The sequence below is a fragment of the Salminus brasiliensis genome, chromosome 8 (assembly GCF_030463535.1).
Source record: "Salminus brasiliensis chromosome 8, fSalBra1.hap2, whole genome shotgun sequence".
Classification (NCBI taxonomy): domain Eukaryota; kingdom Metazoa; phylum Chordata; class Actinopteri; order Characiformes; family Bryconidae; genus Salminus; species Salminus brasiliensis.
The window spans coordinates 14676715-14695479 of NC_132885.1; the positions used below are offsets into that span (position 1 = coordinate 14676715).

At 38.6% G+C, this 18765-nt stretch overlaps 1 protein-coding gene across 2 annotated transcripts in view; it reads right to left on the minus strand.

Annotated features, from left to right (window-relative positions):
* Window positions 1-18765, minus strand: part of slc4a10b (solute carrier family 4 member 10b) — a 57824-nt gene that overhangs the window by 19546 nt on the left and 19513 nt on the right. For both annotated transcript variants that reach the window (XM_072685729.1, XM_072685728.1), the window contains 5 exons: window positions 15277-15358; window positions 8951-9094; window positions 8316-8454; window positions 6854-7014; window positions 4272-4460 (listed from right to left, as the gene is read on the minus strand). In XM_072685729.1, coding sequence (XP_072541830.1) covers window positions 4272-4460; window positions 6854-7014; window positions 8316-8454; window positions 8951-9094; window positions 15277-15358 — 715 coding nt within the window. The remainder of the gene's footprint in view (window positions 1-4271; window positions 4461-6853; window positions 7015-8315; window positions 8455-8950; window positions 9095-15276; window positions 15359-18765) is intronic.

An 18765-nucleotide genomic window follows, 5' to 3' on the forward strand; every position in this document is an offset into this window, starting at 1 on the left:
ATCTTTATTATGCAGAATAAATATATTTATACATACAGAGTCATATTAGAATACCATATAGAAGCATGTTGTAGTTCTGTAATTACAGACTGTGGTCCATCTGTTTCTCTGCATACTTTTTAAGACCCTGTTCTTCAATGGTCAGGACCCCACAAGACCTCCACAGAGCAGGTATTTATTTTTTGGGTGGTGAGTCGTTCTCAGCACTGCAGTGACACTGATATGGTGGTGGTGTGTTAGCGTGTGTTGCGCTGGTACGAGTGGATCAGACACAGCAGTGCTGCTGGAGTTTTTAAACACCTCAGCGTCACTGCTGGACTGAGAATAGTCCACCAACCAGAAATATCCAGACAACAGTGTGCTGTGAGCAGAGTCCTGTGACCACTGATGAAGGACTAGAGAACGACCAACACAAACTGTGCAGCAACAGATGCGCTTCTGTCTCTGACTTCGCATCTATAAGGTGGACCAATTAGGTAGGGTTGTCTCATCGAGTGGACAGTAAATGGACACATTGTTTAAAAACACAAGCAGCACTGCTGTGTCTGATCTACTGATCTACTACTACCAGCGCAATACACAGCATGTCAGTGTCACTGCAGTGCTGAGAATAATCCTCCACCCAAATAACACCTGCTCTGTGGTGTTCCTGTGGGGTGTTGATCATTGAAGAACAGGGTTAAAGGAGGCTAACAAAGTATACAGTGTGGTATTCTAGTAAATACTTTTATAAATATGCTTTCATGGCAATTCTTGAATGAATAATACTTAATATGTTTTTATTCTTTTGACACTAATGCCTTTACATGCAGTACATTCAAACATGCACGAAAGCACAAAACATAACAGAAACTCCATGCAATATTGAAAGGTACTACAGTCTAAGTTGTTCAGAAGCTAGACTATAGATCTATTCAATGCATTTGATATTTTCACCAATAATAATAATAATAATAATAATAATGACACAGTTTACGTTAACATGTATTAAGTACATTAAATACATCTGTTATTACATTACAGATTACTCCCATATTTTAATATGGGAGTATTATTATTTTAATAATATTTTGTTATTACACATTATTACAAAACACAAAATTCAGATAAAATACACTATATGGACAAATGTATTGGGACACTCATTTATTGTTTCTGCCAAAATCAAGGAAATTTATTGTAATAACTGTCTGTACTGTTCAGGAAAGGCTTTCTACTAGATTCTGGAGAACTAAAAGTATTGGGTAGAGCACTATCATTCCAGAGAACACAGTTCCACTGCTCCACAGCTCAACGCTGGGGTGCTTTGTACCCCCTAGCCCTCATCTGGCATTAGGCATGGTGCCAATAGGTTAATGTTTATCTGCTCTAGAGAGTCCCATTCTATTGGCAATACTTCACTACAGGGACTAGACAAGCTGTGCATGTGCATGTGTATATCTGTGTCAGCAACGCAATGCTGATGGACTTAAACGTAGCTGTATGTGTTATTAGAAGAGGTGTCCACAAACATTTGGACATTTAAATTCAAATCTAATCAGAATTTGGACAGCTGACAATCATTCTGTCAGGACAAATGTGTATTTATCAGAAAATCTAGCCGGTTAATCCTTGTCAATAAACTATGGGTCCATATCAGTGACAAAATGTTTGTATTGGTGGAGCCTTTTTAAATGTCAGCTTTTTTTCTACAAAGCTAAATAAAGCCCATTTAGGTTTAAAAGCTACCAACTACTCAACAAAATAGTGGACATGTGTTTCTTTAAACGTGGCTGAACATTTCCACTTGATCTGACTAGATCTTTCATCTATAATATCCAAACACGTGCATCTGTAAATAAAAAATAACCACCTTTACAAGTTATGTTTTAGGAAGAGCTAGAGGAGAAAGTCAAGTCTAAGTTGCCTGCGTCCGGGTAGTCCTCTGTCTGCAGAGAACCGGAGATCTGTGCGGTGTGTGTGTGGGCTCGGTGGGGCGTGGGTGCTGGCTGGGTGGAGGTGGAGGATGGGTCAGGGAGTGGAGAGGAGATGGACACTCTGGAAGTGCAACACTGAGGCCAGCACGAAGAGCAGGAAGACACCTGCCTGCACCTCGCATCAGAGTTAAATGAACCCCAGAAAGAAGACTTAAGGGCTGAACAGAAAGATGAGCCACCTGTCACAATCACACACACACACACGTACAAACATTGAGAGAAGACAAGAGGAGAGGAGGAAGAGACACTGAATGGGAGGATTAAACTAGGACATTGTTATGCAAATGGAGCTGAGCATCCACAGAGTGGTGTAACAGACAGCTCACAGACACACAAAAGCCAAACATTAATGCTCATCTTCCACGAACAAGCTTTCCTGGACACACATTAGAGAAGTTTACAAAGTAAAACAGTATTTAGGAGCTATTCTCAGTTTTTTTTAATCATTTTTATTCAGCTACACTGTAAAAGCAATGGACGTAGTTTAGTTCATTTAAATGTGGCATCATTTTCACATGAATAAAATATTAATACAGTCAGAACAAGTCCTCCAAAAGGGTCATTTTTCAGAAGAAAATTCTATCTAATGTTCAAAGTCATACTGTAGAATAACACACACACACACACTCACACGTGTGTGTGTGTGTGTATATAAAACAAACTGTGTGTGTGTGTATATATACATGCAGTCATGTGCAGAAATTAGGATATTCCATGAAAATCTTTGTCTTTTTAACATAGTTAAACATATGGGCATTTCATCTTGATCTTAACTATACTGAGAGATGAAGGTTATGTAACTAAACAAGTATAGCTAAAAAAGTAGGACACCCCATTATTACTACATAATGGCTAGAATTAGTATCAGATATAGCACATCAAACGCAGATGATTGGACCATCATTATAGAGTATTTTGGAGGGGCCTTATTTAAACCTTATTTAAACATTTATTTGGCTGTCTGTTGATTGTGTGTGTTATTACAATTGAAAAAGAGTTCAAAGTCTCTGAGGCGTCAGACCAATTATAAATCAGCCATTCCACTGTCCGCAAAATAATTAACAAGTAGAGGACTTTTAAGACAACTGCTAACTCTGCAAGATAAGGAAGTCTTTAATGATCCTAAAATGTCATAATGGGACCTACATGTATTTATTGCCACAGCTCTTGCCACACTACCATCAGAAATAGACTGTGCAAGTTTTATTACAGTTTTATTACAGTATTATTTTCATTTTTACATATATTTTTTATATATTTATGTATATTTTATTTATTTAAGTACTGCTGTCTGGGTAAAACTGGGTCCTTGGGTACCACAATTTCGTTCCACCCCATGTACCACATGTGATGCGAATGACAATAAAGTCTCCTTGAATCCTTGAATTATTAAAGTTTGACTAAAGTCCAAATGTCCATAAGTTGTAAGTTAAAAAATAGGTGTTTATGGGGTGTCATCATTTTTTTCACATAATTATACATATACATCAGCCTTGTATCTCCAAAATAACAACCTTCTTAACTTTCAATTGAAGTCAATGTATAAATATTTGCATTCCTAATAATTTTGAAGTATTTCTATGGGTCAATTTATCATGAAATTGTGATATAATTTAAAGAACAACTGAAAGATATATATTCTATCAAGAAGTGATAATCAACAGAAATGGAGACATAATATTTCTGTGTGATAGACAGACAGAAGTCAATGAACCTGCAGAAATGGAGATACAAGGTTTTGTGTGGCGATATACAGAAATATAAGATTTTGTGTGGTGAAACACACACACACATACAAACACAATGATTTCCTTTCCAGCATTATCGAGTCAAAGACTTAGATTAAGTGAATCTTCCACAACATTGATCCAGATTAATGCATATTTATCAGAGTGAAAGCCACTGAGAGTGCTTTACATTGAGTTCAGCTCTCATTCCTACATCTAAAGTGGGCCAAACGCAAGTCATTACTGCACATTTAATGCACACTTAAGGATTAAACCCCAGTTAAGTGTATCTATAGCATATCTGCACGCACTTTTAGACATTGATCTAATAAATACACAATTCCTTAGCTGTTTTTCCTAAAATAGCATAATCATAGACATATGTTGAACCAGAAAGATTGATATTTGATATGTTGTATGGAGGAGATCAGTAGTAATCTGTGGCTCCATTGCCATTTACATAACACAAGTTGCAGTAATCTGCGGACAAAATGCCATACTATAAATAGCAATTCACTAAATGGACATGGGAAATGGAAAGTGTTATTCCCTTCAGGATACATCATACCGTTCTTGTCCATGGAGTTTGATTCAGACTGCTTCTTGCCAATATCAGCGAAGGAACGTACTATAGGAATGCGGTTGGCCAGTTTTTTCTGGTTTTGGTGATGGTGCTGCTTGAGCAGAGCCTGGCGAACTTTCTTCCTCACCTCTTCACCAAGTTCATCTAAGGCTTCCTGTTGGTCCAATACCATGTCTGAAAGAGAAAGAAAAAACAATCCTAAACTTGAAAAGTGCATTTCCCAAAGGAAACACTGAATACTTACACATTAAGCGCTTCACACTGCTAAACAGTTGCAAGGCTGTCACAACACTGTGGTTGCTATGGTGTTGCTAGGTCGTAATAGCTATAACCATATTACCATATTACCTAAAATATTCTGGCTTCATTACTGCCTTATATATATATATATATAAATCATCATAAATAAATAAAAAAAAAAACCTGCCAAGCTGCCAAAGAGGTTACACTTCAGTCGGGCATGTATAAGGGTTTCACCTCATGATGGTTAAACAGCATTGAAATGAACTACAGACTACCACAGACCACCATAACTGATGTAGTTGAAAGAATCAATATTGCGACCATGTAGGACTAGGCTTTGCTCATGTATGACTAACTAGTCCAGATGTTGGAATATTTCTAGAAGCATATCTTTATTTGAAAAAAAAAAACAGCTGCTATACCTGCTGTGAAGTGGTTCAGCTAGTGGGTTCTGAAAATCTGCTTATGTGCACCAGAAAGATATCAATATTTAATATCCCTTGAATAATAAATAGACTGATTAATACTTAACAGAGCATATGTCTCAGTCTTAATACTGAACTAATGAGCTATTTAAATGACTAATATGCAGTATTTTGAGAAACTTTAATATGTACTTATGGAAACCCTTCATATTCCTGATACCCCTATAAGTGATGGGTAATGGAACAGCACTTGATGGAGAGCAGCGATGTGTGCAATGAACAGTAGCTAAAAGAACAGCGGCAGAAGTGCAGCACTGTGTATTGTATAATTCAGCTGTTTAAGAAAGTGATAGAGTGCTGTATTACATGGAGTTATGGCCCTGTGCCCATAGAAAGAGCTTTTTGAGGCACCATTTTAAGGGGAATTTTTTCTGTTAATTCCTTGTCATGCAAGACAATAATCCCCTCCTGTTGAAGCACTCCACAGTTTTATAGAATTACAGAACTGAAAACACCATCTGACCTTTTCATCAAATGTGAAAAAGATGATAAATTATAAAATATAAATGGCCTAGAAACACAATACAAGTACTATGCAAAGATATAAAAGAAATTAGTACTTTCAGACCAACAGATTAGCAACTTAACATTACAGGAAATAATGCCAAAACAGTTTACAAGGGGACAGCAATAGCTGGCCTAGTAGTAGTTGAATGTCTTCATGGCTACAATAAAAAAACATCTGTATCTGCACAGCGTCCCCACAAATAACTGAATATCATAATCATTTACCTTACATTTTGGGCCGGGCACACTGCAGAAACCAACAGGCCCTAAGCCACCATACAGCTGCTAGATCACCAAGTGTCTTTCTATTTCTCTATTCCAAATTAAAGGCCATGCTAACCATGCCACAGTGCAAGCCTGACAGGATTATGTACTGTTTTCAAACCACTGATGGGGTTTAATGAAGGGTTCTGGCAACGTGTTGCCAAATATCTACTGACCGATGTGTGCAGATGCTGTTTCAGTACTCACAGAACAGAGCAGCAACGCACATAAAGCCTTAAGAAAGCATTTTTTTCTTCCTGGAGGATGTCCTAAGCAAAAGCATTGTGTAGGCAACCCTACTATCCATCCTGGACTGCAGTGATATCATTTAAAATATAAACATGAATCTTACAGTTCCATAAACATCAATCTATCATTCTGCACTGACATTCATTACTAGCAAAACCCTACAACACTCATCCCTGCAGACTGTGTGAAAAAGGTGCTTGGTCTTCATGATGGGAAACTGAAAACACTTTCTGGCCATGTGCCAGCTTAAATTTCATCTATCTTCAGTACAAATAATAGTAATTATCATACTCGCTCCAGTGATGATAACACCTGCCAGATGTTTCCAGGAGTTTTTAGTGTGCTGGAAATATCTGTTATTAGTTCCAGTGCACCAGCGAGCTGGGATTCACTACAGAACAGCGATGTCACTTAACCACTTAAAAAACATTTAATCTCTATTTTAAAGCTTTTACTTTTACTTTATTTTTACTAATAGCTTATTGTTTTATCTAATCCTTGTATATAGTACTTATCTATTTTTATCTTAATTGCATTCATTTTATTTATTGTATTGTAAATCGTTATTTGTTCTTTTTATTTCCTTTTTATAAACCTTAAATGATTGATTTTTCATTCACTTATTTATTTAGCTCTGTCAAAGTTATTCTAAGTTGAGTAAAGTCCAATTTTTATCTTTTATTTTTTATTCTTCCAATACACTGCAATACACTCCAATGCTTGGCTGCCTTGCAAATGAGGGCCAGCCTCAATGTGTGAGAAAATAAAGGTTAATTTGATTAATTGATTGTCTGTCCTTATGTACACACACACACACACCTGCAATCTCCTCCAGAGAGCTGGCCCTCATGTCGAGCAGCACGGTTCCATTGATAATGCAGCTGCGTAGTTCAAACAAGCTGTGCAGAGTGAGAGTGGCAACATAGGGCTTACTCCATCTCTCCCCCCCATCCTCCACATCCTCCTCAAACTTCAGCCACCTAGAGACAGAGAGAGAGACAGAGAAACAAGAACACAGTAATGAGCACTAATGGGAAAAGTATCAATGAAAATACCTATGCATCGACAGAGCACATGATTTTATGGACATGTTCCCTCCTCATTCCTCTGTTTATTTTACTTTATAGTAAAACTACTTTCTTTTAAATTTAGTCAAGGAAGCGTGGTGATAGTTGACAAAGGTTATGGCCTACATGCAGCAATTTCAACAAAGTGGCAAAAATTATATAAAGTGGGGGAAGGAGTGTGGCAGGGTACTAAGGTAAGTGTTTGTATAAATAAATAGAGGTCTCTGACATTGACATCAGAAGTAAATAGGCATATGCAGTATTTATAAATGTATGAATATATGTACAAAAATCAAAGATACAAACACTGCTGGCTACTGGATCCCCAGTGTCCTAGAGCACCAACCCCTTCCCTCACACTAGCCTAGTCATTACCAATCAGCCATGACCATGCAGCTGCACTCTTTAGTAATAGTATAATTTAATGTATAAGCCATCAATTACACTTTCAGAAGTTTAACACCCAGCTCAATGAGTGGCATAGGCTATGGCTGCTCTGCATTATTAATTAGATTACATTTCCACATTATAAAGACAGATGCTGTTCAGCAATATTCATTTTAGGTCAAACTCACATTCCCATTTGTAAGATAAGCTGACAGTGTGCTTTTAGCATCAACTCAATATCACTGGAACTGGAACTGAATAAACAGAATGACCTTCCAATAAGTTTAATAATAAAAAAGACATTCTAATATAGCTATCATTGTGAATATCACTGCATTGTCTACTATGTTTCGGTCTCCAAATGTTCTGCACATTTATACACAATTCTGTGGCTTTTACATATATTTATATTTAGAAGACTATGGCAGTCGCACAAAATAGATATCAGTCGGCCCACATGCAGGAGAGCGGGGCTCATTTTCCTACGGTTTTGGTCACCACCTCAAACAGCACCCCCCTGTAAAACTAAAAAGTTGACTGTACACCATTCACCATTGTTTATTTAGTCAAAAACAAGTCTTAATTAATAATTACTACTCACTGCAGTAAACATATGAACCCATTTAGTATCAAACTGTTTAATCCTGGAAGCAATTACATTCAAATTTGCATGTTTAGTAATTTTTCAGAAAAAAATGCATGTATTTATGGAGATAAAAAAGTAAACATATTATCCCACTATAATTAACCTCCACTGCCTTAGGAACGATGATTTCTAAAAAAGGACACTTTGTTTGCGGAGGTATGGTTGGTATGTGTCGGGTTACCTGGCCGTCTCTCTCCACTCAGCGTCCTCTCCATCACGGAGACAGATTTCATCCAGCTCTGTAAAGAGGTCATGTGGAATGTGTTCTTCATCATCATCCTCAGTTCCCAGCAGAAACTGGACCCTCTGAGAGGGTGTGTCTGTAACACAGAGTGAAATAATTTACAGTATCTTTGGAAGACCCTGTCAACAGTTCTTTTATGAATATGAGCTGTTTCACTGCACACCGGAACAGAACAGAAATAGAAGATTCATTACTTATATAATAAAGCTAGCTATGTCAGTTATGTAAATGAAAATGTTTCCCACATTTAAGGACACACGGTTATCTTTAGTCTGTGTTAAGATCACAAAGCATCATGCTCGCTTCCCATCTTCTATTGTTTTCAATGTGCAGAGTGCAGTGTTCCCACTGAAAATCAGTGTGTGGTACTATTGACATATGAATTGGGTGAGCATAATCGCTGCTGCCTCGCAGAGGAGGATGAGTGACTCAGAGGCATGTAGTGAATGGCTAAATGAACAGTGAGCCCTGTTCACATAGTACAGAAACAACCTTGAGAAGAAGGTCACAGAGAGAAAGAGAGAGAGATAGAGGGAGAGAGTAAGAATAAAGGTCAAACAGGTCAATGTTACCATATGCAGGTGACTCTCGGCCATCCCCGACTCCTGAGTCTCTCTCTCTGCTCCTCTTCCTGTGTCTGTGGCCATGGTGACGGTGACGTCTGCGTGTCTTCCGCCCCAGGGGGACATGAACCCCAATATACAGTGTTCTGTGACCTGTGTGGGAACAAAGGAACAGGGTTGAGTAATCCAGAAACACAGCTGCTCTGAACTCTTTCTAACTCTCTAATTACATAATTAATAATATCTAATTATGTATATATAATATTATATATTATTATAAATATATAATAATATATAAGAATATATATAATAATATAATAAATATAATTAAATAATCTCAAAAATCAAGGACCTAAAAGTGATTCTTTACTGCAATGCCATAGAAAAAACACATTAGGAACAATAAAAATGAGTATTTAAAGAAGCTTTAAGATTTATAAAAGGTTTATAGAGCTTTCACATACAGTAAATGTTCTACATCAATTACAAGTTGGACCTAGAACCAAATGTTGAAGCCAAGAAGCAATTTGTAGTAAGTTGTGACTTACACCATCAGCCTGCGGATAAAAACAAAAGGATCAATTCCTCATCCAAGCAGAGTCACCACTGCTACACCAATATAACTCCTAATGCTGGATAAGGGTGTAGCAGTGATGACTGATTAATAAAATATCATTTTTACTTAATCATTTATCTTCTATCTAACACTAAACCTTCAGAAGCACTGAAGTGTGCAAACTCTACACTCCAGAACCAGATGGCAACTACCAGTCTTCCCATTAGTTTCCAGAGCGTGACATCACCAATCAGTGAGTTCCCACTGCGCCCCCATCCTGTTGGTCTCTTAAATGCACATTATTTGGTCATGTACACAAAACAGAAATTTGACAGACACATTATAATAAATAATAATTTTGAAATACTGTCCACATTTAGAGATACCATCAACACTGTTTAATACCGTGGTATACGGTATTACTGTTATATTTACCCTACCCTAACAACTAACCCACCACTGGCCTAGTAATACTGCTGACAATGGTAATGAAATAATAAATATCACTCCGCTTAATCTGGATTTGAATTACTTGGAATGATTTCGAATTAACTGAAAGTAGATAGCACACCACTATGACACGTGTGTGTGTATCAATGTTTAAGCTGATTTGATCATTTTACTTACATTAGGCTCTAAGGATAAAGCTTTGGTCATGTGCTACAGAGACCAAATACACACACTGCCCATATACTGTCATAAATGGTAGATCTGAGGGTTTCGTATAAACTTTGTTTCCATATTACTTTTAATGTAAACACCATTCCCCCTCCATCCCTCCCCACCTCCAATTCTCCATATTTACTCAAGCAGTCCATCTCCCTGAAGATCTTAACTTCTACAGTATGAACATACACACTTACAAATCTTCTCATAAGTCAGCACCTCCTGGACCCAAACCAAATATGGTGAAAGAGATAAGTAACTGAGCACTTTACAGAAATTCATATGTTCAGGAATGCTGACTGCAAAGACCCATTCCTCATTCACAACAATTACAACCGGCTTTCAAAGCAAAGGACTGACCACTTTGCAGACATATACCCTCTTGGAATTCTGGTGATGCAGCTGGCCAGTGCCAGACTGTGGGCACTAATTATGTAGAAACCCAAGCACACGTCTCTTCTTTTATTCAAACCGAGAGGGAAAGCATTCAGTAGGCAGACACGAACAGCCTGGTATATTTTTGTTGGACTGTTATAAATATCCAATGCTAGAAATAGAAAGAAGAACATGCCAAAGCAGTCTGACCTACACTTTGCAGCACTCATCTCTCTAGGTCCAGATTAGCTGCCCACAGATCTAGTGAGAAGGCCACTCTCAAACTGGCAAACTGGAGGTGGCAAACTACTTCCCTATACTATAGACACTGTATGAGAAATTCCAATATGGATTCAGATCCCATCACAGCACAGAGACAGCCCTAGTGAAGTTTACAAACGATCTTCTTCTTACCTCTGATCAAGGCTACGTATCTGTATTAGCCCTACTCGTTCTCAGTGCAGCCTTTGATACAATAGATCACTCTATTCTACTAGAAAGATTAGAGAAAATGGTTGGAATCACAGGAACATATCGTGGTTCAAATCATATCTGAATGCCATCAGTTCATAAAGATAAAAGATTTATCTTCAAATTACACAAAAGTAAGATTCCGCAAGGCTCTATTCTAGGACCACTATTATTACATTATTACATACTGTATATATACATGTATACCACTGGGCTCAGTTATAGAGAATATAAAAAAAGTTATGGAGAATATAAAACTCAGGATGTCACATAACTTCCTTCTTCTTAACAGTAACAAAACCAAGGTTCTCTTTTTAGGTCCAAAAGACACTATAAATAAACTATCAGACTTAATGTTAGACTTAATGATGCCTCCATTGTTCCTGGTTTAGCATCTAAAAATCTTGGCATCATATTCAATTCAGATCTATAATTTGAGCAACATATAGCTAATATTAGTGGGACAGCCTTTATGCATCTTAGGAACATTGCCAAACTAAGAAACTCCTTATCTCTACAGGATGCAGAAAAGCAAGTACATGCTAATGCAATTTTGTCAGGTTGTTCCAGCAGGAACCTCAATAAACTTTAACTAGTTCAAAATGCTGCAGCCAGGGTCCTTAAACTAGAAAATTTAACCATATCAGTCCAGTTCTATCAGCACTTCATTGGCTCCCAGTTAAATTCCGTATTGAATACAAAATTCAATTAACATTCAAAGCCCTACATGGCCTCGTTCCTGAGTACCTGCGAGATATTATTACATATTATGAACCATCAAGAATACTTAGATCTCAGGGTGCTGGCTTCTTAGTAGTTCTCAAAATTCAGACAACCTCAGCAGGGGGAAGAGCCTTTTCTTATAAAGCCCCCCAACTCTGGTATAACCAGATAATGTTCAGGACACAGTCTCAGTCTCAATTTTTAAATCTAGGCTGAAAACTCATCTGTTTAGCTTAGCTTTTGGTAAGTAATGTTTCCCCTTAGATAAAGGTTGTAGGTCCAGGGGTTCGCGGACACAGGGAATTCGTCAGACACACTCTGATACTGCTCAACATTCTCTGCTCTCTATAAATTCATTCAGAAGTAACTCTGTCCATTTACCTTCTCCGAGTAAATGTTCACCCAGCACGACCTGCTGGAAGATTGCCCGCTGAGGTACCCTCTACCTGCGTCAGACCAGTTGCCAACTACCAGTCCAGAGCTTTTTTATTCCAGCATGACTGTGCCCCAGTGCACAAAGCTGGGTCCATGAAGGCATGGCTGAGTGAGTTTGGGACCTTTGGGATGAACTAGAAGTAGCTTCTAATTTCACAATGGTCTTCTGAATGAATAGGCAAAACTTTCCACAGACACAATCCAAAATCTTGTAGAAAGCCTTCCCAGAACATTGGAAGCTGTTATAGCTGCAAAGGGGTGCCTACTTCATATTGGTGCCTATGGATTTAGAATGTAAAGTCATAAAAGCTCATGTAGGTGTAATGTATAGGCGTCCCAATACTTTTGCACATATAGTGTACATACAGTATACTGTTGTTGTCGGACAAAAACCTTGTGTTTCCATTTTTGAACTTTTGATCTAATGTGAATCAGGCAGTTGGTCTTTACATTGTGTCAAAATTCCATAATGAATGGACCAACAGAAATGCTTCAAAAGTACTTATTTTTCACACTGACCTTCACTGACAAATAGGAGGGGGTTCCTTCTAATGTAGAGTTGTAGAGGTTTTTGTGTGATAACAAGGATATATAATTATGCCCAAACAATGCTCTTATTCAATCTAAAGACACATACAGTAAAATAACACTTCTTTTTAGTGAGGAACAAAAAGCTGAGGCTACAGTGGACACAGGCTCAGCAAAACTGGTTAACTGAAGACTGGGAAAACAAGGCCTGGTGTGATGAATCTGGATTTCTCCTAAAGCATGCAGAGGGTAGGGTGAGAACTGACCCTATGGACTCAACTTGCCTAGGTAAAGTAATGTTGTGAGAAATGTTTTCTTGGCACACTTTGCCCCCCATCAGTCAATGCTTAAGTGCCACAGGCTACTGAGTATTGCTGCTGACCATCTGAATCCCTTCATGGCCACAATTTGCCCATCTTTATGTGTCCAACAAGCTGGCCAGTAAGTGTACAATCATGTTAGATACTGTCATATTAGGTACTGTGACAAAGTGTACATTTGTTGCCATTGCTCTGAAGCACATTTGGCAGATGACATTTGATTGTTTCCATTACAGCTGTCAAGAGTCCCATTAGAACATCTGGAAACACAGAAACAAGTAATCTCAAAGCATAATAGAATGTAATGGGATCTGATTAGTTTCAGGTCATTTGCCACAATAGGGAAGGTTTAAATGGCAGTATGGAGCTCTACTGTTTCTAACAGTGTTGACGTACGTAATCAAAATCAAATGAAGAGTTTTTTTGTTAAGGAACCAGTATCACTCCAGTTATAACCAGTATGATATCCACAGAGAGATAGGAAAGGGAGGGGAGATAAAGAGAGAATGATAAATAGAAAGAGGGGGGGTCTAACTTGTCCCTGAAGGGCTATGTTAGTGCTGGGATATGACACAGGGGAGCACAGAGCTGCCTCCTGTCTCAGACGCAATACAGTCACGACACACAGCTGACAACCAGCAGCTACAATCCACAAGCACACTGAGAGCACACTGACAGCACTGCCCCAGAGCACCCTCACTAACATACCCATTAACTGTCTGCACCACATAAAGCAGTTATGACAGAATTAAAAAAAACATGGTTTCTTTTCTGCTGTGTGTAAAAATACAACCATCAGGGCTCTGAAAATAACTGAAGAGAGGAAAATAGAGACATAAAAACCCGTCATTATTTCAGACGCATGTAGGTGACTAAGGCTAGACTCAGAGATGTTAACAATTTGACGCCCAGCTGTCGCTCCACCTTACAATGAGATCCTATAATTATGTTACAGGTTTAATGCAATGCCTGTCTAAATATGACGACTGGTGCTGGCTGTACTGGCTTTCTTCACTCAGCAGGATACAGGAACAGCTTCTTTAGTCCTGCATGCCGCTGACGTCAGATAGACCCATTTAAACAAATGCTCTTATCTTTTACCTCTAGAGATACTCTTTAGGTACAAGATACCATCCTTCATCACTCAAGTCTCATGAGTGTCATTCACACACGTACACACAAACACACACATCAATCTCTCTTCCTCCTGTACTCGTCCTCTCTTTCTTACGCCTTCTCTCTCTCTACCCTCGTTTCTATTCTCTATCATTCTCATTTCTTTCCTTCACTCTTTTATGTTCTTTCTATTATATTTTATATTGTATATTTTTCCTTTTATTCTCTCTTTCTTTTTTCCATGTGTTCCTTCTTTCTCTTTCTCCCACATGTTCTTTCTTTCTCACTCTTCAATTCTTTCTCTCTTTTTCTTTCTCTTTCTCTCGCTCTCCTATACGTTACTTCTATCTCTCTTCCATTATTCCCTTCCTTCTCTTTCTAAAACTCTTTTCTTCACTCTTTTATATTCTCTTTTATTTTATATTCTATCTATTTTCCTCTTTTACTCTCTTTCTTTATAGTGTTTGTACTATCTCTCTTTATAGGGTTTGTACTATCTCTTTCCTTCACTCTTCTTCTCTTTCTTTTATCCATTTTTCTCTTTTACTTTCTTTCTCTTTCTCCCACGTGTTCCTTCTTTTTAAATCTTCAATTCTTTTTTTCTCTCTCTCTCTCTCCCATGTGTTCATTTCTTCTTTCTCTTATTTGTTCCTTTTATCTTTCTCTCTCTCTGTGTTCATATTTTATCTCTCTCTTTCTCGTGTGTTCCTTCTCTCTCTCTTTCTCTCTCTCTCTGCTATATGTTCCTTCTATCTCTCTTTCATTCTTCTTTCTTTCTCTTTTTTCTCTTTTACTCTCTCTCTCTTTCTTCCCCCCTCTCTCCACCTCTATCTATCTACACATACATACACACACACACACACACACACACACACACACACACACACAAATACACACATGCACACATCTGCTGTCAGGCTGTGCTGGTGGGATGTGATCTTGTTTTCCACCCACACAGCTTCTCCCTTTCCCGCTATCTCTCCTCACACACTTACCATCACTTCTCTGGACTGACGTGTCTGTGAGTGTGTATGTGTGTGAAGGGGCATGCGCATTGTGTGTACACTGCATAAGTCTTTCTGTGTGTGTACTGTATGTGTCCTTGCCTGTACGTGGGTGTGTGTGTGTGTGTTCTCTGTCATTACCTTCTAGTTCTTCCTGTTCTAAGTTGGCCTTGAGCATGGAGCGAGTGCCTCCTCTGTCCACCACTGCCTCTTCATCACCTCTCTGAGAGAGAGAGAGGGGGGGGGGCAGTGAAGAGAGAGAAATGAGACAGAGCATCAGAAAGAGAGAGAGAGAGAGAGAGAGAGAGAGAGAGAGAGAAAGAGAGAAAGAAAGCAAGAGAGAGTGAGTAGTGATGCTGAGTGACATAGTGAAACAGATTCTCCATCCGTGATGCTCTCTCCCTTGGTCAGCCCCATGGCTTTCTTCCATCTCCCACATTCACACTGGCTATAAGTTGCCTGGGTCACACTCACCACTCAATATCACACATATTTCAAAATCAGACTTTAGAATGGGTGGCCGCTGTATATAATACATACACAAACACAGAGTTGCCAGTTTATTAGACACTACTACCTTTATTACTACACTACTACTACCTGTACGCTCTGGCTATTTTATCAGGTTCATATGGGTGGGTTTTACATGCATACAGTGGCTGACTGTAGCCCATTTGCTGTTAGTGCAACTAAGCAATTCAACTTTGTACAGGCACTGTGGCATGTATAAAAATGCTAAGCAAAACCGACTGACCAACAGCAACATCTACCATGAATGAATGAGATGAATGACATTACGACCATGGAAACACTTAAGGAACCCTTTGAAGCATCGAGTGTCACAACTGTATTTAGACCTATGGGAATGACATAGTTTACAGGGTGGAAAATTCTAGTTGAAAGCACACATTCAAGGAGTGTGAAGCCCGGGCATTGGTGTGACATATGAGAAAAATAGACAAGCTCTTCTTCCCCCTAAAAAGTCTAGATTTGTCTGAATTACAAAAAAGTAAGTAACTTAGCTGTATCCTATTGAAAAAGTTTGACCCTAAAAAAATTTCTTCAAAACTAAATGTTTTATGTAAGAAATGTTTACTCCAACTCTTACAATGACACAAATGGCCAGATGGCTTCTGCCTGTGAATAATTAATACAATAAATTACAAACAGCTAGAATCAGTGTTGGGAGCATTGCTGGTGCTAGGGGGAGTTATAAACGTGTTGGTTAACTGGCGGTACCAAATTGGAAGAACGCAACGCAAATAGCAATACACCACCGCGTTGAATTGTGGTATACATTGTAAATTCTAGCGTATATTATCTGTATACTACATTTTGAGATGCATTATGGGTGTTTGATAGTGAACTATACAGTGAATGAGATGTTCTGTTTAGAAATACACAATGGCTGACAAGCTGCATAGAGCACTATTAGGGAGCGATTACAACGCAGATGTTTCTTGTCTGTGTTCAGGGTATTTATACCCCACGTGTTTGTCTTGTCTTTGCTTGGCTTTGTTTGTACCAGTGCAGGTTTGTTTACCTATATCATAGGTTTCTTCTGTTTTTTTTCTGTTTGTTTTTCCCTTGCCATCATGGACTACCATAACTTGTATTTGCAGCCTGTCTCCTCAACAAATAAAACTGACAGAAAGCACAAAGAACATGATGTTACTAGAATGGAAATGGTACTAGCTTGTTTTCTAGTTCTCTACAATGAGGCATAATTGCGAAGAACAGGTTCTAGAAATGTCTTCTACATATATGTAAAGATGTTAGGCCATATAGAAGAGATTTTGCATTCATAATGACCTGCACTGCACAGGGAAAATCTAAAGTCTCAGCCATCTCTGACAATCCCTGACTGTGTTTTAACTGTACAGTACTCCTCAGCTAGTGACACTGTAGTAGTAATCATCTCCCCCCTCACAAAGCTAACATCCTTCTGTATACTTACTACTAAAGATAATTACACATTCTGATCCTCTTTGACCTTTTGTGTTCTCCTTCACTGGGCTGGAGAAATGAACACACTCTCCAACTTCAGGAAACAGTTACCATGGCTACTAATGTGGTCAACAGTGCCAGTTTCTCTCTCTCTCTCTCTCTCCCTCTGGAAGCAAATTGGCTCCTATTCTTAAATCATTTCGCTGCATAGTGTTTCTCACCGAGAGCCCAGTGATTCACTCATACACTATTCTGAACTTACTTCAGCCTGAAGATCCTGAGGTAGCCTAGACAGTCGGCCCAGAAGGTCTGACTCACCTCGTCTGGCACAGAGCAAGATGTTTAAGTGATTGGTCAGGTTTGAGGTCATGAAGCTGTTCCATTAGTGAGTGATTATGAGAGTCTCAGTAAGAAACAGAAGCAGCTTAGAACAAAGCACAATTATGCCTGACACTCTTAATCTGGGCTGCTAGGAGCTGAAGAGAAAGAGAGAAAATGAACCGTGTCAGTTATTGCAGTTGAAAAAAAAGCACAATGTAATTTCATACAATTACAGCCCATTAAAACAATCAGGAGAAATCCAGGCTGAATGTGAAGTCAATACCATATTTGCATAGAAAAGGAAAAATTAAAATAAAAAGTACACAGACAAAGATAAAAACGATTATAAACAACATATCAATCATCAGGCACTGTTTTCATAATCATTTTATTAAACATCTTCTGGTGAAGTAGATTTTAGAAGATGTGATGATCCAGCAGAGAAGACATGTGGGGAAGATTTTAGTAAAAGGCAAGAGGTGGTCATTTATTGAATCCCAGTGCTCCAAGTAAAAAATAATACACACAAATTATTTAACATATAACAGATTGCATCAAACAGGAAGCATCAAACATATATAGGAAGTGGTATGACATTACTTTCATTTACATATGTATCCATAATGCCCATCAAACAAAAACTTGTCAGTTTTCTAGGTGACATTGTCACTGGTGTCAGTTTGGAAAATAAGGTGCTGGTTAATGGACATTCAGTAATGGACTTTAGTTACAAGGAACACAATGCATTACAGGAATTGAAGACTGGACCTGCCAATGGCTCCTGGACAATGGCTCCAAGGGGCTTGTGACTAGCTATCAAAAGCTCTGTAGCTCTCACTGCCTGCTGAAGCAGTATGTGTCCAGCAAGAACCACATAATACAGGTGCTTGGCTGACTCACTTCCTGACTCTTTGCATCCACACACTCGCGCCTCCTTCTCAAACAGCTTGCAACTCACTCAATCTGATGCTCATTTTTCATGCTTCCAATTCTTCTTGGTGCAAAGCAGTACAAGAAGGTTACACTAATGTGTATCATAAAGGACGATTTACCTAAGGAAATTAGGAAACAGAGGGGGGTTGAAAGATGTTGAAAAGCATTTTTGGATATTCATTAAAGTCATATTTGACAAATCACAAATTAAATAGAAGCACTGTGCAAGCCTGGAACATCACCTCAACACAAAGCATCTCTCCATGAAACCAGTGGCCCAAGCCAGCACAGCACATGATGCTACAGCTAGCAGCCAACCTCATCAAGCCACACTGGACCAGGACTTTACACATAGACTGAGTAAGACTACCAGCTATCGACTAACAAACTGCAAAACAGATTTCTATGGACTGTACACCAGTTTCAATG